Source organism: Pyrus communis, chromosome 15 (assembly GCF_963583255.1).
Source record: "Pyrus communis chromosome 15, drPyrComm1.1, whole genome shotgun sequence".
In the NCBI taxonomy this organism is placed as follows: domain Eukaryota; kingdom Viridiplantae; phylum Streptophyta; class Magnoliopsida; order Rosales; family Rosaceae; genus Pyrus; species Pyrus communis.
Genome location: NC_084817.1, coordinates 22,709,345 through 22,731,648, shown reverse-complemented (window position 1 = coordinate 22,731,648; position 22,304 = coordinate 22,709,345). Strand labels below are relative to the sequence as shown.

The following is a 22,304-nucleotide window of genomic DNA, read 5'->3' as shown; positions in this document are numbered from 1 at the left end:
CTCCTCCTTCCCTGTAAATTTGCCACTCTTTTCTCCATCCAATTTCTCCAAAAATGGAACCCCAACAAACTTCCTGCAAATCGGAGCACCACCACCAAAACCCCAAGTCCCCAGAATCTCCACCATCTTCCATCACCACCATCGCCACCGCCATTTCCACACCAACCTGCTGTAAATGCGGAGCCCCAACCCCCATGGCCGCTCCCCCACCCTCCTTCTCCGACATCTCCCCTCCCCCAAACTACCGCCCAATCCGAGCTCCCGCCATCAACCTCCCTCCAAACTCCAACTCCCAACAGGCCATCATCCTCACCCCTGTACCCCAACCCCTCTCTGTCCCCCAAATCTCCCCTCCCTTCCACTTCCAATCCCCCTCCAAAGTCATCCAGTCCCCCGACGACCTCCGCGGCTTCCACGACTCCTTCTCCGGCAAACACTTCGTCGGATTCGTCGCCGCCCTCTCTGAGTCCATCCGCGCCAAGAAAATCTCCGACCCCTGTCACCAATCCGACACCGTCAACACCATCGTCTCCATTCTAGAAACCCTAATTCAATGGGTCGACGAAATCCCACCCACCCAGCAAGCCGCCCGATACGGCAACGTTTCATTCCGCTCCTGGCACGAGCGATTGTCCGAAACCAGCCACTCCCTCATGCTGCAGTTCCTCCCCGAGCATCTCCACCCTTCTACCATCGAGATGGTTCCGTATTTCACTGATAGCTTCGGGAACCCGAGCCGAATTGATTACGGTACAGGGCACGAGACCAACTTCGCTGCTTGGCTCTACTGCCTGGCGAGAATGGGGGTGATTAATGAAGAAGATTATCCGGCCGTCGTGGCTCGAGTCTTCGTCAAGTACTTGGACTTGATGAGAAAGCTGCAGTTGGTGTATTGCTTGGAGCCGGCGGGGTCTCACGGCGTTTGGGGCCTCGATGACTACCATTTCCTGCCTTTTATTTTCGGGGCGTCGCAGTTGATTGAGCATAAATATATGAAGCCTAAGTCAATTCACAATGATGATATCGTGGAGAATTTTTCGAAAGAATATTTGTATCTCTCGTGCATTCAGTTTGTGAAGAAGGTGAAGAAGGGTCCATTTTCGGAGCACTCGCCATTGTTGGATGATATCAGCGGAGTACCTAATTGGAACAAAGTGAATAGTGGGTTGCTTAAGATGTATAAGGCTGAGGTGTTGGGGAAGGTTCCGATTATGCAGCATTTTCTGTTTGGCTGGCTCATCAAGTGGTATGATCCTTGCCCATTTCCCTCTCTGTAAATGGTTTGAATATGATTGCTAGTTTCTGCAAATATGGAAAGATATTTAGTAAATTTTTCATTTTACTGTGTAATCTAGTGATTGTTGATAGTTTAGCAAACTTAGGTTCGTAGGAACCACGCTTGCGCTTGGCAGAATGTTGAAGCTAGTTTTCCTTACTTGGATGTGTTGTGCTAGGATAGCACCAAACTTCTTTGGAATCAACTCAAGCTAACCCACAGTAAATTTTATCAAATGAAAATGCAAGAACAAAATATAAAAGACACAAAGATTTTAACGAGGTTCCTCCACAGTCAGTGTAACTGGAGTACGTCCTCGGAGTAGTAGGAGCTCACCCAATAATCCACTATCAACCAAATGGGAGTTTACAAAGTGTTGACAATCTCACAACCCAAAAGCCCAATACACCCAATAACTCTCACACACCAAAGAAACAAATAGAGAAAGAAATATAAAGAATAATTTCTTCTCTATACATATAGCTCAAAGCTATTACAACAACAACTACTTTGATGGATGATTACTAACCAAAGAGAGGAGCTCTTTTTCAAATGGGGGATGCGGCACCCCTTCTGCTCTCTACCTCTGCAAATCAGAAATTGCTCTCTTTTCTTCTCTCTTGTTTTTCTCTGCAACTCTTTCTACAACCATAAGGCATAACAAATGCCTTAATATAAAATGTTCAACTTTTCCCATGGGAGAGCCGAATGCTCTCCCCTTGGATGCTTTCTTTATGCTTTCTTCCTCATCATGATGTTCCTTTCATCATTTTCTTATTTCTTGCTTTCGGCTTCTTTAACAAATGCTGCCAATTAAAACAATAGGAAAACCACCCCGTGGCTTTCACATGGACCAAATAAACAAAACAACTTAACCTTTTTTCCTCCCCAAAACAAGGAAAGGTGTTGTCCACCTTTGGTTTGTTTATTCTAAAGTATATGGCCACTTGGCCACATAATCCAACTACCATAGCTTGAGTTGGTTCCAAAGAAGTTTGGTGCTATCCTAGCACAACAATTGGTATCAGAGCACTGGTTGCTCTTGGGTACTGTCTAATTGCCAAAAATGTTAGACGGGCAAGATGAGAATCCTTTTGGAAGCAGCTCCGGATTTGCAAGAACTACGGTGCAAAATGCAAAGTTCGAAGTTAACAAGTTTGATGGCACAAACAACTTTGGGATGTGGCAATGTGAGGTCAAAGATGTGTTGGCTCAACAAGATCTACTTGCCGCGTTGGGAGAGAAGCCGGAAGCTATGTCGAAGCCGGAATGGGAGAAATTAAATTTGTGGGCTTGCTCTTCAATTCGGTTGTGCCTTGCAAAAACTCAGAAGTATTTTGTGATGCGGGAGACATTGGCAAGTGTGTTGTGGCAAAAATTGGAAGACAAGTATATGACGAAGAATGCAGAGAACCGGCTACACTTGAAGAAAAAGCTCTACCGCTTCCAATACAAAGGTAGAAAACCTTTGGAAATGGATGAATGTGCCTTTTGTCGTAATAAGGGCCATTGGAAGAAAGATTGTCCTAAATTGAAGACCAAAGGTAAAGAATTCCAAAGGTTTTCTACCTTTAGAGTTTCCTCTAGGTCGAGACTGTGATTTTTTCCTACTAGAAGATGATCTTCTCTCCGATGATCTACCTCTAACAAATAAAGCTTCCGAGGTACTATCATGATTTTTATCTCTATGCCTCATTTCATAATTCATCAAGGCATTTGACACATCTTCAAATTTCACAGTTTCTTTACCATGCATAATAGTGGTAACAAAATGCTCATAAGAGTCCGGCAAGGAATTCAACAATATTAAGGCCTTATCTTCATCCTTAATATCCTCATCTAAATTTAACAAGTCGGCAATCAACTTATTAAAAGCATCAAGGTGTCTAATCATTTTTGTACCTTCTTTGTATTGGAAGCGGTAGAGCTTTTTCTTCAAGTGTAGCCGGTTCTCTGCACTCTTCGTCATATACTTGTCTTCCAATTTTTGCCACAACACACTTGCCAATGTCTCCCGCATCACAAAATACTTCTGAGTTTTTGCAAGGCACAACCGAATTGAAGAGCAAGCCCACAAATTTAATTTCTCCCATTCCGGCTTCGACATAGCTTCCGGCTTCTCTCCCAAAGCGGCAAGTAGATCTTGTTGAGCCAACACATCTTTGACCTCACATTGCCACATCCCAAAGTTGTTTGTGCCATCAAACTTGTCAACTTCGAACTTTGCATTTTGCACCGTAGTTCTTGCAAATCCGGAGCTGCTTCCAAAAGGATTCTCATCTTGCCCGTCTGACATTTTTGACAATTAGACAGTACCCAAGAGCAACCAGTGCTCTGATACCAATTGTTGTGCTAAGATAGCACCAAACTTCTTTGGAACCAACTCAAGCTATGGTAGTTGGATTGTGTGGCCATATACTTTAGAATAAACAAACCAAAGGTGGACAACACCTTTCCTTGTTTTGAGGAGGAAAAAAGGTTAAGTTGTTTTGTTTATTTGGTCCATGTGAAAGCCACGGGGTGGTTTTCCTATTGTTTTAATTGGTAGCATTTGTTAAAGAAGCCGAAAGCAAGAAATAAGAAAATGATGAAAGGAACATCATGATGAGGAAGAAAGCATCCAAGGGGAGAGCATTCGGCTCTCCCATGGGAAAAGTTGAACATTTTATATTAAGGCATTTGTTATGCCTTATGGTTGTAGAGAGAGTTGCAGAGAAAAACAAGAGAGAAGAAAAGAGAGCAATTTCTGATTTGCAGAGGCAGAGAGCAGAAGGGGTGCCGCATCCCCCATTTGAAAAAGAGCTCCTCTCTTTGGTTAGTAATCATCCATCAAAGTAGTTGTTGTTGTAATAGTTTTGAGCTATATGTATAGAGAAGAAATTATTCTTTATATTTCTTTCTCTATTTGTTTCTTTGGTGTGTGAGAGCTATTGGGTGTATTGGGCTTTTGGGTTGTGAGATTGTCAACACTTTGTAAACTCCCATTTGGTTGATAGTGGATTATTGGGTGAGCTCCTACTGCTCCGAGGACGTACTCCAGTTACACTGACTGTGGAGGAACCTCGTTAAAATCTTTGTGTCTTTTATATTTTGTTCTTGCATTTTCATTTGATAAAATTTACTGTGGGTTAGCTTGAGTTGGTTCCAAAGAAGTTTGGTGCTATCCTAGCACAACAGGATGAACCACACTTAAACTACTAGGTCAAGTACTCGGTGTTGTGCAGCGTGCTTGGTTAAGCTTAGTAACTTGTTTTGGTTTGATTAAAAAATTTGTATGGAGGATGCTTCGAATTGGTATATTTATTTCTACAACATTAGGCGAATGTCTAGCAGTTGTGGTAGTCCTTTATTTAATGTTATTGAATTACCTCCAATGGCTCATTTTTCACATCAGGTTGCATCCAAATTGTGCCTCTTTATGTTATTAACCTTCTTGTGTCAAATCAACGAGATTCCTGCTAGAGCAATTTTGGAGCAGGTTTAGCTGATCACATCAACTATTTCATCATTGTTAGCGGGGTGTTATTTTGGTTTTCATATTCTAGTTATGATTTTCAAGTTACCTTTATGCTATTGATTGCACAACCCTTAAGAATGGTGACATTCTGTTTACCTTAAGTTTCAGAAATGGGAAATTCCAGTGTTGTTGTTGTTGTTTTTTTTTTTATTTTTTATTTTATGTACTGTTTAGACAAAAAATGCAATTTATTAGGTGTTTCGGAGTTTCCTTTTTGAATACAAACATACTGGAATCCTGTTTTGTTCACAATCACGACAGGTTTTATGTGAATAAGATCTCTATTGCCATGAGAGAGACATCATTTACTAGGTCTTAAGTCTTAACTTGAGTTGGTTTCTCTCGTACCTTTTGATAGAACTGGGACATGCTAAACTGAGATTGATTGCCTAGTTGTGAGTGTATTGGGGATCATGGTACCCGCCAACAACCAGTCATTATATGATGATTAAATAAAATATGGACTACATATCCCTCGAGGGTGCTTTCTGGGCTATACGCAGGCAGGAAAAAAAGGATTTTGAAGGTGAATTTGTTAGCAATGTGAAGTTGAGCCTTGGTGGAATGGTATGGCTTGCACCAATGACCTGATTCGCTAAACAATCTAAGTTCCACTGCACTACTCTGTCCTATGTCACAACCTCTTGGGAAACAGGAGTGTATGTGTCCATCTTGCTTCCCCAATACCGTGTGTTGTCAGGAGCCTTCACTTAGTTGTGATTATGAGCAATCTCATGTTGGAGTTAAATAGATTTATTTTCATAAGCCAGTAATGCTTAAAGGTGGCTTAAAGCTATACCAGGGAACATGATATGATCATTTCACTTTTCGTTAAACATAGGATAACCATCTGAAGTTCCTATGAAAAGGGGATAACTGCCAAAACAATATAATACCGTTCACCTTGGTTGACCTAAAGATGTTTTGTATCAGTAGTATTCATAATTTGTTTGCGTTTCCTGTTATCTTAAGACTTTTCATTGGTTGATCTAAACGGAGATGTTAATTTCTCATACTGAATGTATCAATCGTGATTCGACAGTTAACTATCTAGACAGTCTTTTTAATTCAGCATTGTACATTTCAACTGTTGGAAGGCATATTTTCTTTGATAGCGTGACGATCAAATTGCAATTATATCCCTCCATCCCGCCCTGCGCGGATGGATATTTGCAGCTTATTCTGTTTGTTAAGTGATTCATTTCCCAAATATTTTCTTCACAGGGAGTAGAAATATCGTGTGAGGTCTACCGGAGGCATCTGTTGTAGAAGAAAGAAGTCAATTTTCTAACAGGTTATAACCCATTATAAGAGCAGAATGTTACTAGATTGGAAGCGTATACTCGTCGTTTCTTATTTGTCAACTTGTTTTTGTCCTTTCAATGGTTACTGAGTATGCAGTCTTGGTGTCATGTTACTGCACTTTTCTTCTTTTGATGTTAACGTCTCACTTTGACTGGAAAATTGATTCCAAAAGAAGAAAAAGGCCCATAAAAAAAAAAGGGTAAATTAAATTTTGCCCCTCGGATTTTGTGGTCGGTTGAAATGAGTAATAAATAAATGTATGCGGTTAAAATGTTTTAAAGATCTTATATGAAATTGCAATTAACTCTAAACCTCAGAATGTGGATCTTGTATGAAATTGCAATTAACTCTAAACCTCAGAATGTGGGCTATTTGAATGTGGTCAGAGTAGGCTGAAATGCCTTCCCATTGAGAATTAGTCTTACCCTTCGAGATGTGGGAATACTTCACGCTTACTTCTTGTTTTTTAGCTAAGGCGAGCATGATGCTTATACAACAAATGACAAGAGAAAAAGAAGGTTACGAGTCATTGAAACAAGAATAAAAAAAGGGATGTGCTATCGACATATCTCATTTTACTTCTCACACATCCTGATAATTTCTATCTGTTAATCTTCTTCAATTTATCCGATCCGACTGTCGAAAATTAAAAGGGTGTGTGACAGTGTGAGGAGTAAAATAGGGTATGTGGATATCACATCCCTAAAAAAAGCCAACCGGATCCTCTCCGTATCGTTGTGAGGATCATGGAAATTCGTAAATCGTGTTTGTTCATCTTGCATTGTACGGTTAATTTTTGTTAGATATTGTTTGTATTTAATTTTAAATAAAAAATATTTAAAATGATTTTTGACCGCGTGATATATGATGAACTGATATGATTTATGGATTCTCGAATCCTCACAAAGAGGATTTGGCAAGGATCCATATTCTAAAAAAGGTAGATAGATTTCATATTATTATGGCCAGCCCACTGCTAAAGCGAAGTTGAACCATATTATTATAATAAGCTCATTGCTTATGCTTAGTTCAGTCTCCTGTTAGCATATATATTATCATTTGTTAAAATAATAATAATAATAATAATAATAATATTGCAAAACATCTATTTTTAATGATTGTACGAAACCGGTACATTCGAGAGACAGAAGAGACGGCAGGACAGGACGGGGGAGACAGTGAGCGGAGGGTGAGGTGGAGAAATCTAGGCAAGAGGAAGGGTTTCAATTTATTTTATTTGTATTTTATTTTAAGTAATTTGGTTAAAATAAAAGAAATTGTTATAACATTTTAAATATCTTATTTTGCACTTTAAAATTTATATATATTTCAAAAGAAAAATACATTAAAAAAATATAAAATAAATTTTTTGAAATGCAGTCCCTAAATAAATGACAAAATAGGAAAGAAAAAAAAAAAATGCCAAAGTCCAAATGACAAGCAAGACTCTTAAAATCCCCTTTTGTCCATTTGATGAGAGGAAAGACAAAAATAGTAAAACTTTTTGTGCAAAGTTATTTTAATGCCCATAATTTTTTATTTTTGATGTGTTAACTCACATCCCTTTTATCAGGTACAATATTAAAAATATAAAATAGTCGATTTTTAGTTTGATATTGAACTAAACGCCTGATTATATAATCAATACTATTATATGGATAGATTAGTCCATTTGACAAAAATAGCCAATACAATTTGACGTACCAAACGAGGCCTTAAGTAATTTATCGTATACCTTACTCACAAATACACTCCATCTTAATGGATAAGCTGACAAAACTTAGCACCACAACTAGAAATGTAACTTACATAGAATGAGTCAGTCTTCTATCACAAAAAAAAATGATGGGCAATAATGTAATTTTACAGGTCCAAATTTTACTGTTTTTTATTGAAACCTCACGTACAGATGATGTTAAAATACCTCTAATGTTTATATTAAAAAAAAAAACTAAAAACAAAAACCTCCCACTCCTCTACGTTCTTTCGCTCTCTCTCACTCTCTCCTCATTTTCTAAAATAATATGTTCATACATAAAAATGTGTAGGCAAATGGTATTGAATAAGGATCCCACATGACCGTGAATCCATTTCAGTTAACGTCCTCCACAAGAAGGCGTCAAAGGTGCCGCCAAGTGTCAGCGTTTTAGGTCTTTCTCTCTCGCTCTCTGATTGAAATTGAAATATACCAGAACCGCGTTAGAGCGCCACTCGACAGCAGAAGCTAGAAAACAAAGCGACGACCGTCAATGGCCTCCACACTTCCAACCCTCCAAGCTTTCAACTTGATACCTTGATGCTGCATAGCATATACCATACTATACTTGACGAAGAAGAAGAAGCAGCATCGGCAGCAAATCATGAACGCCGCCAAGCAATCCGAACGTCCGAAACCCAAACTCGAACGCCGAAACGCCAGCAAGAACATCGACTACGACGCCTCTACCTCCTCCCTTTCCTCTTATTCTCCTTTCTACTCCTCCTCGCACGGCCGTCAGTCTCCTCTCTCCGACCAAACCAGCTTCCGCGTCAGAGGCATTGACGGCGAATTCGACCTCATCTGCCGCAGCCTTGGCCTTTCCGGCCCCGAAGACTTCGCCATCCCAATCGCAGCGTGGGAGGCCCAGCGGGCCCGCATAACCCCTCGCTCTCGCCTCCGCGAGCAGAATCATCATCCTCAGTTGCGAGACAGAGCAAACGTTGACGTTTTGGAGAAGAAGTCCGAAGCTAGGGTTAGGCAGCTCGACAGTGAAATTCAGGCTTCGAGTTTGGCGGAATTTGGGGGAAATGTGAAAAATGGTAGTGCTGGTGGAGGAATTAAAGGTCCCCGCCCGCCTCCGGTTGTTTTGAAATCTTTTTCCCCCTTGGAGGACCACATTGGTGTAAATTCGCCGATTTGCGTTGGCGATATGAGGTCGGATGAAGAGGAGCTTGCAGTTAAAGTAAATGGCGAGAGGGAAGCAGTAAACGAAGCAAACGACGAGTGTTTGTCATCCAACTCATCTCCATCCAATTACAGTAATGATGATCAAAATGCAGATGCCAGTGTTGGTTTTGTTGGCATTGTAAGATTGAACCCGGAGCCAATCCATAGTATTTTTTCTCCGAATGGGAAATTCAGGCGGAGTGTTTCGTCATCGTGGCAAAAGGGTCAGCTTTTGGGAAGTGGTTCTTATGGGACTGTGTATGAAGGCTTTACTGAGTAAGTGATCATCTTCCACCTCCATTTATCCAAAATGTTTTTTAATATTTACTCTAGCTTCCAAAACTTTATCAATTTTTGTTCCTGCCTTGTTGTACTTGTTGGTGATTAGCACTATGTTTGATTTAAACCCAATCTGAACAAGATTACTTTGAATTTGAAACAAAAATGAAAAATAAATAACTATACTTTGGTAGGAGACTGGGAATTCGTTGAAGAACTTAGCGCTAACGAATAGAAACATAGGATATCAAGACTACCACCACTTTCATAACAAGGGGGACCACCATTCATGGTTAAATGATCCTCATTTCTAATTGTATAGTTTCTTGTACTGCTATCCATTTACACACTTGTTTGTTTTTAATCTTTTGCATAATGTACCCGAAAAACCTTTGAGGTAGTCTCGAAAACCTTTATCCCTGGCATTTTCCTTTAGCATTTCCCAATTGACTTGCCATTTTATCCTACATTTATTTTTCATACTGTAAGCATTCCATTGTACTTTAGGCGTTTCCACTCAAAGTGTTTAGAATTTTCTTAGCAAGAAATTGTAAAGTTAGAAAAAGGATGGAGAAGGTGAAGTTGGGATTGCATTAAACTGGGGCTATTCTGTTCAACAAAATTAACATGTTGGTCTCACTCTCCGTTTATCTGATGCTGCAATTGTTCTTTTGCAGTGATGGATTCTTTTTTGCTGTAAAGGAGGTTTCTTTACTGGATCAGGGGAGCCAGGGGAAGCAGAGCATAATCCAACTTGAGCAGGTCGAAAGAAGCAGTCTTGTTCTGATTTGTCTTAGTTCAGCTGCAAATAACTATCTAATGGCATTATTTTGTTTTTCAAAAAAGAACATCTAATGGCATTATTAAATGATTGAAACTTCATTCAGCTGCATAACTTTTTTTTCTTACTTAGTAGATACTATTTGTTTCCTGGACCCCTTAACATTCTTCCTTCTAATACGATTGTTGTTGTACAGGAGATTCATCTTTTAAGTCAGTTTGAACATGACAACATAGTTCAATATCTGGGCACGGACAAGGTATGCTTCTTTCTTTCTTGGTTTGCATTTCTATTTGGTTCCTGCCAGTTTGTTTAGTGGGAATTACAACTTTCTACGTATTGGGGAAGATTTATCTATTCATCTTGCATGTGTTCTTGTTGTTGTAGTTAGTGCATAGGTATTTGTACTTGTATGTGTGTATGTATGTACATGTATTTGTAGAACCATAAAATGATCAATCTAAGAAATGCTTCAGCAATGCAACTACTCAAGCTGCAATCATAAGATAGAGTAGCTCGCAGTATTTCAATGTTAATTTAATATATTATTGAACTCTCCTGACTTGTACACTAATTGTTCATTGTAATCTTATTACAGGACGAAACTAAGCTCTATATCTTCCTTGAGCTTGTAACAAAAGGCCCACTTGCAAATCTATATCAAAAGTATCTCTTGAGGGATTCTCAAGTCTCTGTGTTTACAAGGCAGATTTTAAGCGGGTTGGCATATCTTCATGATCGTAATGTGGTTCACAGGTAATATACTTTGGTACTGGAATTTTTGTATTGTGAACTTTCTTTCTTGTCTTTTGTGGTTACATTGGAAGGGATTGAACCATTGACCTATACTAATCTTAGTAGACAAAACTGTGAACAAGCAGTAGACCAAAATATAGGGGAGGGTTTGTGAAATGGGTTTGTATCATTAGGTACCCTATGTTTGGGTGAGGGCCTTCCAAATTCCAAGGCATTTAGGCAAAATGATGAAGAAATGGAACACAAAATGTTTGGTAGGAGGAATTAGAAATACATTACAAAAGGCATGATAGAGGAACTTGCAAATGACTACTTGGAAGGAGTCATTTACAAGTCCCTATCACATACCTTTGTAATGATCATGAGGTGCATTTTCTAATTCCTCTTATTTGGAAGTTCCTCACCCAAACATACCCTACAGGATTATGCAATAAGTTGGAACTGAATTACACCCGAAAATCTTCGCATACAAATAATTGGATCCATCTCCTAGAATATAACTGTCTTCTTTAACACAAAATTATGAGAGCAACATTAAATATATAGGTATATCCAATTTTGTATCTTGTCACTTTTGGTGAGAATGAATTAAAACCTCTCCCATCATATAATGTGAAACATTTTATTTGTATCAATACACACGAAAGTTACAAGGAATAGAGTGACTAGGAAAACATATTTGTCTTACAACATAAAGGCCCATTTAGAGATAAGACACTAGGACGTAAAAAATAATGAACCGAACAATCCTCATTTAACCTGCGTTTGTATAATTCCCTTGGACATATTTTTCTGCTTTCTAGACTGTGTGTTTCCTATATTGATATTGAACTTGTAGAAGTTTAAAATTTGCTTCTATCATCTATATTTATAAGATTATTTTTACCAGGGATATCAAATGTGCTAATATATTGGTGGATGCAAGTGGATCTGTGAAACTTGCGGACTTTGGGTTAGCCAAGGTATAATTCCCAATACTAACCTCTCTCTCATATACATTTCATATTCATTTCTGTTTTATTGAAAAGTAAATTCATAGAATTTCTAATGCTGAATCATTCCACATTGACCTTCTGTTTTTCTAGGCAACCAAATTTAATGACGTGAAGTCTTGCAAAGGGACTGCTTATTGGATGGCCCCTGAGGTTTGCCTCCTCTCTTTACAATAAATAAGTGTTTGTAAACATCAGATTGATATTTCAACAGACGCCTTGACATAGTAAAACTAGTAATGATGTAGAGTAATTCATCTAGTTGTGATTATCCATGTAGTTAGTGTAACTTCTATTGTTGTACTGGATATACTTTTATTTTATGACTAGGATCTCCCGAATTGAAATTAGGATTTAACTGTTATTGTCCCGTTACTCTTTGACGTACAAAACTTAATTTTCATCATTTACCTTGCAATAGAAAACTTAATGACATCTTTACATTTTGTTTTTTCTGTTCTCATCCATAGATCAATTTTCTGTTGCAATGGTATAACTGGGAATAAGTTGCTCCGAGCATGCTTATCTGTTTCATGGATTTTGAGTTAACCTGTTGACCAGTAAGCTGTAAAATTGTAGGTCGTTAATCTAAGGAATCGTGGATATGGGCTTGCAGCTGACATATGGAGCCTTGGATGCGCTGTGTTAGAGATGTTAACCCGCCGGCCTCCATACTCTCACCTGGAAGGCGTATGTTCAACATTTCTGCACATTTAATGCTAATCTCTTACCCTTTCTCTCGTATAAGAAATGCATAAGAATATGCCCACTTTACATTTTGACCTAGATCATTGGATGTAGGAGCCAACCTCATGCCACACATCCCCCACCATGTGATTTTACCCGGATCATCTTACCTGTACTCGGCCTTTGTGCTACTTATTAACAATATGTTATATACTCTTCCACGTAACTCGATTACCATCAATGACATCTTAGCTCTGAAAGCTCTTAGAAGTCCCAGTTTGCTTTGTGCCCATTCCTAAATTCCTTAATCAAGTGTTTACCCCTTATAAAACCTGAATCCGGCAATTTCTTCTTTGACATTAGTGAAGATTAGGGTAACCTTAGTATTCTTAATCAATTTGGACCGTCACTCATGCAAGAAGGCTAAGACATATGAAAGACGTGGTAGATCACTAGATTGTTCCCTGTGGAGTCATTTAAGAATCTGAGAAAAATCATGGTCTTGTTTGTGTTGATTGGCAGATGCAAGCTTTATTTCAGATTGGCCAGGGTGAACCTCCTCCAGTTCCTGATACCTTATCAAGAGATGCACGGGATTTCATTCTGAAATGTTTGCAAGTGAACCCTAATAGTCGACCTACTGCGGCTCAGTTATTGAACCATCCGTTTGTGGAAAGGCCGCTCCACGCTTCCTCTGTCCCAGCTTCTCCTCATTGCAACAGTTTACGTTCGTGAATGCTTTGGTCAACCAACCTTCATCGATATCGTAAGGTAATATAGAGGAACTGGTACTGCAAGTTACCACCCTTCATATGTGCTTAGTGTTTGAATCTATATACGTCGTCAATCCATGGTAGAACATTAACTTCCACGAACGTGGTTTGGGGAAGGGGATATGCTTCCAATATTAACAAAGATATCCGATTCGCTGAAATATATGGTTACATGGAAATGGCATAAACTTTGGACATACTATAAATACGGCTCTCACCCAATACTCGTTTGGAAACAAGTCAATTTAAGAAACTTAGGATACCATCTGATTAGTAGAACTAATAAAAACACTAACAAAGAAAGATCAAAAGATAAATTCAGATGACAGTTAATTACCCATCAGTTGAAATCACGGTACTTTCAGCACGAGAGTATAAAACCGGTAAGCAGCAAGGCAGGGAATCAAGTATGACAGCCTATTGGAGTGCTGTTTCTGATTGCTGGTTTGCATCCGACAGAAAACCAAATTTCGATTGCAAGCAACTTTTGTGAGTGTCTGATACAGCAACAGCTGTTTCTGAGACATCTCTCTTCATTTCAAAAATCTTAGACTGCACATATTCTTTGTACTTCGAGACTGAGTCAATTACCGCCATGAGTCCATAAGCGCACATCTGAGTTTCTTCTTCAGTTTGTTTGATTGCATCCTGCAATTTCAGTTTGGAGGTCTGCAAGAACAATGATATTCGTTATGATATCAAACTTAACGATGTTCGTATGGCATGACAATTTGATGACCATAATGTAAAAACAACATAAACAACTTGGAAGTTAATTATTCAAGAAAGAAGTTAAAGACAAACCTTCAGAATCTCGTTTGCTTCTCTTTCCACAATATCCAAGTTACGAGTCTCCCGTTCAACATCTTCCATCAAGTTTCTAGCTTCGGCTGCACATCTGGAAGTGTATTCCTGTGTCTCTTTCTTCAACAAGCTCAGTTGAGCTTCCACCTAACGGGTAAATTATACACAAGTAAAAGATACAGTCAAAAACAAAATCTTTGTAAAATTGCATTTCTTTCCCAAAGTCCGAACCATACTGGAGCAATAACCAATTACAAAAACTGAGGTCATGTATCGCAACAGGTCTACAGTTTCGAAGTCTGACCATTAAACACCATATGATCAATTACCTTTACAGTTGATATTTTACTTTGTAAGAGATACACCAGTTATCGAGTTCATAAGGTTAAATTAACGAAATAACTCGTTCCCTTCCTATGCACAACAAAGAAAGTAATATGTCTAAGGCTTAATCTTGATCCACTTACTTCACCGATGTGAGATTGAAGCGTCGCTATAAAATTTCGTTTGCCCTCAATCTGAGCAGAAAGTTCACTTGACTGTTTCTGAAGGGAAATCAGCTCTTCCAGTTTTTCCACAGAGCTTTTCTTTATGTCTTCTGAGTAGGAGTCAAGCGCAGGCTTTAAAGTTGATTTGTAGTCAATCCCCATAATCTCAGCTGGCGTCGATCCCTTAGCATTCAATAAATACTGAAATCCATTACCAAGTTTCAACCTGCTACCACCAAAGAAAGAGAGAAATTGCAATGCATACAAAGATTACTAATTTGTAAACTTATAGCACCATCAGCTGTCATAAGCCAGCAAGCAATTCAAACAAACATAAACAAGTAGGCAAACAACGTCAAACAAATCACTAGCCATGACAAAGAGTTAATTGGCTCGACGCAAAATTGGATCAACATATCATTGTCATGCACTATCGAAGCCAATGATATGCACCGCGAAACAATCACACGAAAAAAAAATTACATTTCTATATCTATGACATCAATTGGCAAGAAAAGAAGATCACATGAAAAGGAGGGCAAACCTCCTCATTGCCTGGTTGCAGTCCATGGCCACAGCCTCAAGGTCCTTAAACTTATGGCTAAGCATGGTATCAATTTCCCAAGCCTTCTCCTCCCACGCATTCCTTTCGAGCTCGGCTTCCCCAACATCCCTCTCCACAGCCTGCAACTCCCTCTTCATTCTATCCACATCCCTGGCATTGAAGGTCTGCAACTCCACTCTCTTATTCAACTCCGCATTCTCTTGGCAAATCCTCTTATTGTCCACCACTTTGGCCTCCAATTCCTTCTCTCTCCCCTCCAACACCGCCTCCAAATTCGCGATACTCTTCTCCAGATTCCCTATGATTTCATTAAACTTGACCACATCCCCCTCCAACAAACCCCTCTCCTTCTCCAGCGCCTCCTTCCTGGACGGCTCCAACCGCATTGTTTCCACCCTCCCCTGCAGCTCCGTGGCGGTTGCCTCCAAAACCCTGACATTCTCCTCCGCATTCTCCTTCTCCCTATCCAACTTGTCCAAGAAATCCCGGTCCAAGGCCTCCACGGCATCATCGTTGCCGTGTATATAATGCAAGTAGCTCTCCAGGGCGTACTCGGACATGGCATTGTTCTCGACGAAGGCCCGGGAATCAGCGGCGAGATGGTCGGTGTAGAGCACAATCTGGAAGATCCAGTGGATGACGGCGAGCAGAGTGGGCCACTGGTGGGCGTTGACGGTGGGGTTTCGGAGCAAGGACTTGTTGGGCTTGAAGGGGCATTTCAGGAACTTGAGGAGGAGGGGGAGGTCGTCCTCGAGCTTGGGCGAAGGGTAGTCGAGCCGGGCGAGGAGGAATTTCAGGGTTTCGGTGATTTCCCGGGCGGAGGGGATTGGGAATTTGAGGGAGAATTGGAGGGAGTGGGAGGAAAGGTAGGAATTGACGGCGGAGACGGTGGACTGCTGGAAAGAGCGGTCCTTGTACAGGTCGAGGGCGGCGGTGGTGGGACCCATGCCCACCGAGGAAGGGCGGCTGCTTGCGAAGCTGGCATCGGAGTCTCGTTGGAGGCGGAAGTGGTCCAGCGGCGTCGCTGGTGGTGGCCGTGGGTTGAACGACTCCCTTGCTCGGCCGCGGCTTGTGCCTCTCATCTTTCTTTCCTTCTCTTCTCTTTCAAATTTCGGACTGCGTTTCCCGCTCCTCCGAGTAGTGGTAGGGACTAGCGAAAGACTCGGTATTCAAAAACAGAAATGGTCTCGCTCTCCGGACCATGTGATCTAAGCCGTCCACTCCAGATCGTGTGGCCTCTAATTGGTTTTACTGGTATATCCACCATGTGATCTAAGCTGTCGACTCCAAATCTACGGCCAAGAATTCTTGTAATGGATTAAAACTTGGTACAATTTTTAATTATAGGTGTAGCTAATATTGCTGAAGCTTTTGGTATTGGGGTTTATTTTATTTTTGAAGGCTTATAGCGATTGTTGTGAATATATAATATACAATTAATTATTTTCCTTATTTAATATTTAATAGAAATACGCATTGAATTTCGAACGACAAGACTTCAGTTCGGTGGTTGTTTACATTGGACAGTGAAATGTTGCTTTTTTTTTTTTTTTTTTTTTTTTGGTACCTTCTTAGTATTTTCTTGTATTTTAATTCAAATTTTGCATCGTTGAATATTGTATTCAGTTTAAGTTTAAAACGAAGATTATTTTGTGGAGTTGAATTTAAGTTTTGACCAATTTATGAAATTGAAGTTAACTAGCTTTGATGCTATTTAACTTTTTTTTTTTAGTACAAAAGAAAAAACAAAATAGCATCAAGGCTAGTTAACTTCAAACTAAGTTGTTATATAATTGAACTCAAAAAAGTTGGACAAAGTTTGATTTATTTATAAAATTTAAGTTGACTAGCTTTAATCCTATTTGGCTTAAATTTTAAGAATTCTAGCAAACTAAGTTGTTACAGTGTTAATCTCGAACAAGTTGGACGATTTGAATCCAACTCAAATGTAAACTCGAACTCAACTAAACTTATTATTTGCCTCGAATGAATCTAAATCAAACTCAACCCAAACCTGAACCCGAAACACAAAAATTGTGTAGGATTGGATTTGCCTTCCAACCAGCCAACCCGCCGAGTTTCACCCCCATGTGAAATTGTGAATCTTAGAACGTGGACAAACATTTACGGAAAGAGATCCTCTTTAGATCTTTTCCACCAAGGTCACTAGATCAAGTGATCCGAATCTTTGAAATTTTATCTAATGGTCAAAAATTATTATAGCTTTTAAGTGATCAAAACAAGTGAGCCGTTGGATGAAATTTCAAAAATCTGAATCACTTAATCTGATGACCTTAGTGAAAGAGATCCGGAGATGATGTCTTTCCGACATTTACCACATAGCACGACGACACGTGACAGCGCGACCCCTTTAAACCGGTGAAACTGAGCGTGCTCGCCAGCCGCCCAAGCAGCGCGTGGATTCCAAATCAAAGCAGCTGCCCCACGTCTCCAATCACAAATCAGAGGAGAGAGAAAATGAGGGAGGAGAGAGATAGAGTAGCGTAGAAATAACTCGAAATTGACGAAAAGCTTGGAGCTTTCTCTCTCCTCCTCTCTCTTTCTAGAAAATTAAATAAACCTCGCGACTACGAACAGCTTTTGTGATTATTTGCTTTTCATTTCGCTGCCTCCCGCCCTCTCCCGCTTATCCCTCAATCGCGTATTAGCTTCGCCTCCTCTGAAACCCTAATCCCCTTCTTCTCTCCCAAATCCAAAATCCATATCCAAATTGCTCCTACTCCGACCCGCTTTAACGTCTCCGAAGTTTCAACACTCGAATAGTACATATATAATTCTGGTGCGATTGCTATGCTTTTTCAATTTCTCTCTTATCAGATGGTTTTGTACTTTTGTTCTTCCTTCATTCTTGAGCTTGAGAGTCTGTTTGGTTGCCGGGAAATGTTAGAAAAATCATGGAAAATCATTCAGTTATGTAGTTATTCTCTCTTCCTTCTGTTTTTCATTTTTGTTTACTTTTCAAATAAAAAAAATTGGAAAATTGGAATTTTGAAAGCTGTGTTATCCCTTGAGTGCAAAATTGAGCAACCACAAGTCTACGACTCTCATTTCTGAGCAAAATCGGAGATTTTCACCTTTTTCATTGGATTTTTACAAAAGATTCTTAATATAGTTAAATTTGAATATTAATTAATATTTTTGTGGATCTCTCTCAAATGGATGAAGGGTCAGCTGCCATGTGCTTTGCTCAAGCTTTGGGTTTTTATTTGATTAATTTATTAACTTCTTAAACACGTTGGTCTGTGTATAAATCTCTGACCTGTTTCTGTTTCTCTTGCCATTGTATGCAACTGACTTATTTTGGATCCGGAATTGCTCTGACCGCGGCTCAGGTGAGGCTTTCTGGTTTTCAGTTTCAATTGCGAAAGATTATATCTTTAGCTGGAATGAAGTGCATGTGTTTCTGGGTATAATTGGCTTCGAATCAAGGCTCAAGCTGTTTCTGGCTCTGCCCAAGTTTTTAATCTTCACTAATCACATAGTTTTTGGTGATATCTATTTACTTTAGTAGTTCAATCATTCAAGATTCAATTTCATACTAGTGTGGTTATCACTGATCAGAGAGTTGATCTCGGGGGTTCTTTGTTCTTTCTTCATAGGGTTTGATAGTTGATTTCAAATTCAAGGCTTATCGACGTTATTGTCCTAGTTTAGAATTCAATTGCTACAATAAATTTGCTAGTGTATTCAGGAAAACGGGTTTTTATCACAAACAGTCCTTTATGTTTTACCAACTCATCAGTTTGGTCCTTTATTCGTCCTTTATGTATTGACTCACACATCGATGTAGTCCTTACTGTAAGACTCCTTTAAAAATTCTGTTGAGATGCTTCTGTGTGTGCTTTTTGACCACTTGTATGGTGTGTTTATGAGATAACCTGATCTAAAAATTGGTGATTGAAATGCGTACTATGGATTCCTTTCGAATTTAAAGTTCTGATATATTGTTTTTCTTTGAGACTTTGACAATTGAAGCACAGGATTGGCATCTGCAGTAATAGGGTGAACTTTATTCTATTAACGTTGGTGTGGACGTTCCTGGTTTTTGTCCTGTATGTGTGTGTATTTGTAGCCGAATAATTTTAAAGTTCCATGTATGTATATCTGGACTGTCATGGTTCTGGTATAACTTTTGCAATGTGATTTGCAGGTAGATCTTAGAAATGGCAAAAGGCAGCCGGGGACGACGCAGAATTGCTTCCCGACGATACAGACCAACTCCATATCCATTGCGGAACAGTCAAGATCTATTGGAGGATCTGTGCTCGAAGAAATGCAGAGATTTGGAAAAAAAAGACTGGGAGGATGCAACATGTTCCGTGTGCATGGAGTATCCTCACAATGCTGTTCTTCTCCTTTGTTCTTCTCATGACAAAGGTTGCCGTCCCTACATGTGTGGAACTAGTTTCCGACATTCCAATTGTCTTGGCCAGTACAAGAAAGCTTATACTAAAATTGTGTCATCTGATCTTGGACAACCATTGCTTGGCTCCAACAACGATCCAATTATGGTACCAGATGCTGGATGGCCAGTACAAAAGTGTGAAGTCACAGAACTTGCATGCCCCCTCTGTAGGGGCGAGGTGAAGGGCTGGACTGTTCTTGAACCAGCACGAGATTATCTAAATACAAAAAGGAGAAGCTGCATGCAAGAAAATTGTTCATTTGTCGGAAATTACAAGGAGCTTAAAAGACATGTGAAGGAAGAGCACCCCTCTGCGCGCCCACGAGAAGTGGATCCAGACCTCGAAGAGAAATGGAGAAGTCTTGAACATGAGCGTGAGACGAACGATCTGATGAGCACAATCCAGTCTTCCATGCCAGGTGCAATGGTTTTTGGAGATTATGTAATTGAAGGAAATAATTATGGTTTGGATATGGACGAAGAGGATGGTGGCTTTAATGCAGATGCTCCAGAAAGAAATGGGGGGTTCGGGCTGGGATTCGATGGCAATCTGGTGAACTTCTTTTTCCTATTACATGCATTTGGGCCATCAAGGACTGACCTGACAAGACGTCTAAGACCGCCTGAGAGGGCCTTCCACCACTCATTGGACAACAGTGCTGCTGGCTTCCGGCACACAACTCCTGTTGGCGGTTTGGATTCCTCTGATCAAGATGAAGGGAATGATAGTGATGGTGATGATGACGGCGGTGGTATGTCTTTCGCGAGCCGCCTTCGGCGTCATGGCAGGGTGTTGTTGGGACGTTCTGGGAGGAGACGTATGCGTAGAGAAGGAAACAGTGATGAAAGATAAGGAAGTTAGGAACACTTGTTTAGGCACACAAATTTAGTAGTGATTGCACAAAAACAGAAGTTATGATTTTAACTTTCTCGGATTTGCATTGGATTTAAGTCTCATTGAAATTGAATAGCTGTAAAAAAGGAAATTGGAGATGAAGTTGTTCCTTTTCCCTTTGTTCTGTTGTGTAATATATTTTCAAAATCTAATTTTACTCCTTACTTTTTACCTTATTCAATGTACGAATATAGTTTTCTTCATGTATGTGGTTCTCTCTCTTGGGATGAGGATATATGGATTCTCTTTGATAGGATCTTAGGAATCAATTCATCTAGTCGTTCAGTTTTCGTTAGATAATGTTTGTATTCAATTTTAAATAAAAAATTCAAAATGATTTCTGATGCAGGGTGACCGATGAATTGATTTCTAGGATCCTCACCCTTGTATCAACAATCCATTTTGGTCAATGTGCCTGAATTTGTTTTGATAGGCAGGATTTGAAATTTCACTTTACTCGCTTGGTTTTTAACATTTGTAAATCTTATTTTGGTAGAAACATTTGTAAATCTTAATCACTGCAATAAGAGTTGGTTTGGAAATACTTTTAAAAATGACCAAAAGCGTTTTTAGAGAAAATATTTTTGGATTCCAAACGCATTGAAAGTGCTTCCTGCAAAAAATATCAGTTATGTGTTTCTTCTAAGAAGCTCTATGGATGCTTTTTCAAGATACAATTGCAATGTTACTAAAGTTTAGTTCCATAAATATTTTCTTAAAAACGCTATAAATCAATTTCAAGATAAATTATTTTTGAGTTAAAAGTACATAATTCATTCATTTTAAAACTTAGAAACACATTTTTAAAATACAGCAAGATCAAGTCTTAAAAAAAGAAAAAAAAAACACTCATAAATCAATTTAAAAAACCATTATTTTTCCTATAATAGCATTAAACCAATCAAAGTGTAGAGAGGGGAATATGAACTCGAGTGCATAAGGAGAAACACATCCACACTAGCCACCACGGCATCACCTCAATGCAATTTGATTTATCAAACATATAAATGAATAATAATAGTTTAACAACCATTTGATTTCTCTCCCAGTGTTCTAATAGTTCAACAACAAAGCAAATGACACTATGAACGAAAAATTATGTACAAATTCCATCTTCCATTTACACTGCACATTAACCTGCATTTCCGAACTCTGCTCTAAAAAATGGCTGAAACGAAAAATAATGGAAATTAGTGCGTATTGACATGTTTACTAGACAACATGTTTGCTGATTCTTGCTAGAACACACACCTTAAGTTTCCATCCTGTAGTTGGTTGCTAAAATCGGAGACTTGAAACTTAAAGCTCGCCCGCGGCATTGATGAACTTGGAGAGCATGCCATTTTCCACATGACGGTGCTATGAATCTTTTCTCCGTATGCCTGTAGGAACACACCATAACATACCGGTGAGCTCCAATCAAGAAAGGGAGACTGCAAGCTTCACGAGCCTGACTCGTGAATGATCCAATCTTCGGCCTATGATCGCAAGAAATCGTCGTTGGATCACTTCCACAAGCTTCAGGCGATTTCTTTCTCGAGAATTTCTTGGCATTACCTTGACGGCCCCTAATGCACAAGGCCTCAAATTCTTCTGCTACTTTGCATTGGGCACAACCCTGAGAGGAACTCGATCTTTCTTCTAGCCAACCATCAAGCATGGCCTTTGCAAATCGGTTAATATCCTTGTCCGTCACTTCCCATAAATTTCCAATAGTGACAGGAGAACCGGCTAGCAGATAAGATAGTGCAGGACCGTGTGGAACATAACAACCATTCAGTGTCAGAGAACCACTACTACATCCTATCAAAAGAGTAGCAGCGCAGTTTTCCAG

At 39.5% G+C, this 22,304-nt stretch overlaps 4 protein-coding genes across 8 annotated transcripts; 3 read left to right on the top strand and 1 right to left on the bottom strand.

Moving 5' to 3' along the window:
* Window positions 1–6,176, top strand: LOC137718056 (uncharacterized). Its single transcript, XM_068457568.1, has 2 exons — window positions 1–1,246; window positions 6,018–6,176. Exons 1-2 carry the CDS (start codon window positions 54–56, stop codon window positions 6,022–6,024), a joined length of 1,200 nt encoding a protein of 399 aa, XP_068313669.1. The 5' UTR covers window positions 1–53; the 3' UTR covers window positions 6,025–6,176.
* Window positions 6,177–8,226: 2,050 nt separating this feature from the next.
* Window positions 8,227–13,434, top strand: LOC137718055 (mitogen-activated protein kinase kinase kinase 1-like). The gene is made up of 8 exons (XM_068457567.1): window positions 8,227–9,300; window positions 9,981–10,065; window positions 10,281–10,343; window positions 10,683–10,840; window positions 11,730–11,802; window positions 11,926–11,985; window positions 12,412–12,522; window positions 13,042–13,434. The coding sequence occupies exons 1-8, from the start codon at window positions 8,459–8,461 to the stop codon at window positions 13,252–13,254; spliced, it is 1,605 nt and encodes a 534-aa protein (XP_068313668.1). The 5' UTR covers window positions 8,227–8,458; the 3' UTR covers window positions 13,255–13,434.
* A 63-nt stretch (window positions 13,435–13,497) lies between these two features.
* On the bottom strand, window positions 13,498–16,256 carry LOC137718054 (kinetochore protein NDC80 homolog). Its single transcript, XM_068457566.1, has 4 exons — window positions 15,129–16,256; window positions 14,564–14,810; window positions 14,097–14,243; window positions 13,498–13,961 (listed from the first exon to the last, which is right to left on the bottom strand). The coding sequence occupies exons 1-4, from the start codon at window positions 16,229–16,231 to the stop codon at window positions 13,710–13,712; spliced, it is 1,749 nt and encodes a 582-aa protein (XP_068313667.1). The 5' UTR covers window positions 16,232–16,256; the 3' UTR covers window positions 13,498–13,709.
* A 1,412-nt stretch (window positions 16,257–17,668) lies between these two features.
* LOC137717849 (uncharacterized) lies at window positions 17,669–20,714 on the top strand. Of its 5 annotated transcripts, none has more exons than XM_068457341.1 (2): window positions 17,669–17,949; window positions 19,325–20,714. In XM_068457341.1, exon 2 carries the CDS (start codon window positions 19,334–19,336, stop codon window positions 20,426–20,428), a length of 1,095 nt encoding a protein of 364 aa, XP_068313442.1. In that variant the 5' UTR covers window positions 17,669–17,949; window positions 19,325–19,333; the 3' UTR covers window positions 20,429–20,714. The 5 variants fall into 5 exon arrangements, with proteins under 5 accessions (XP_068313442.1, XP_068313438.1, XP_068313440.1 ...); XM_068457337.1 differs by having other exon boundaries at window positions 19,321–20,714; XM_068457339.1 differs by having other exon boundaries at window positions 18,503–20,714.
* The last annotated feature ends 1,590 nt before the right edge of the window (window positions 20,715–22,304 follow it).

Coding starts and splice junctions, on each gene's coding strand:
- LOC137718055 (XM_068457567.1), top strand. CDS start 8,459: ATGAACGCCGCCAAGCAATCCGAACGTCCGAAACCCAAACTCGAACGC. Junction 9,301..9,980: donor GTGTATGAAGGCTTTACTGA/GTAAGTGATCAT, acceptor GTTCTTTTGCAG/TGATGGATTCTTTTTTGCTG. Junction 12,523..13,041: donor CATACTCTCACCTGGAAGGC/GTATGTTCAACA, acceptor GTTGATTGGCAG/ATGCAAGCTTTATTTCAGAT.
- LOC137718054 (XM_068457566.1), bottom strand. CDS start 16,231: ATGAGAGGCACAAGCCGCGGCCGAGCAAGGGAGTCGTTCAACCCACGG. Junction 14,811..15,128: donor TGCAACCAGGCAATGAGGAG/GTTTGCCCTCCT, acceptor TGGTGGTAGCAG/GTTGAAACTTGGTAATGGAT. Junction 14,244..14,563: donor TTCAATCTCACATCGGTGAA/GTAAGTGGATCA, acceptor TTTACCCGTTAG/GTGGAAGCTCAACTGAGCTT.
- LOC137718056 (XM_068457568.1), top strand. CDS start 54: ATGGAACCCCAACAAACTTCCTGCAAATCGGAGCACCACCACCAAAAC.
- LOC137717849 (XM_068457341.1), top strand. CDS start 19,334: ATGGCAAAAGGCAGCCGGGGACGACGCAGAATTGCTTCCCGACGATAC.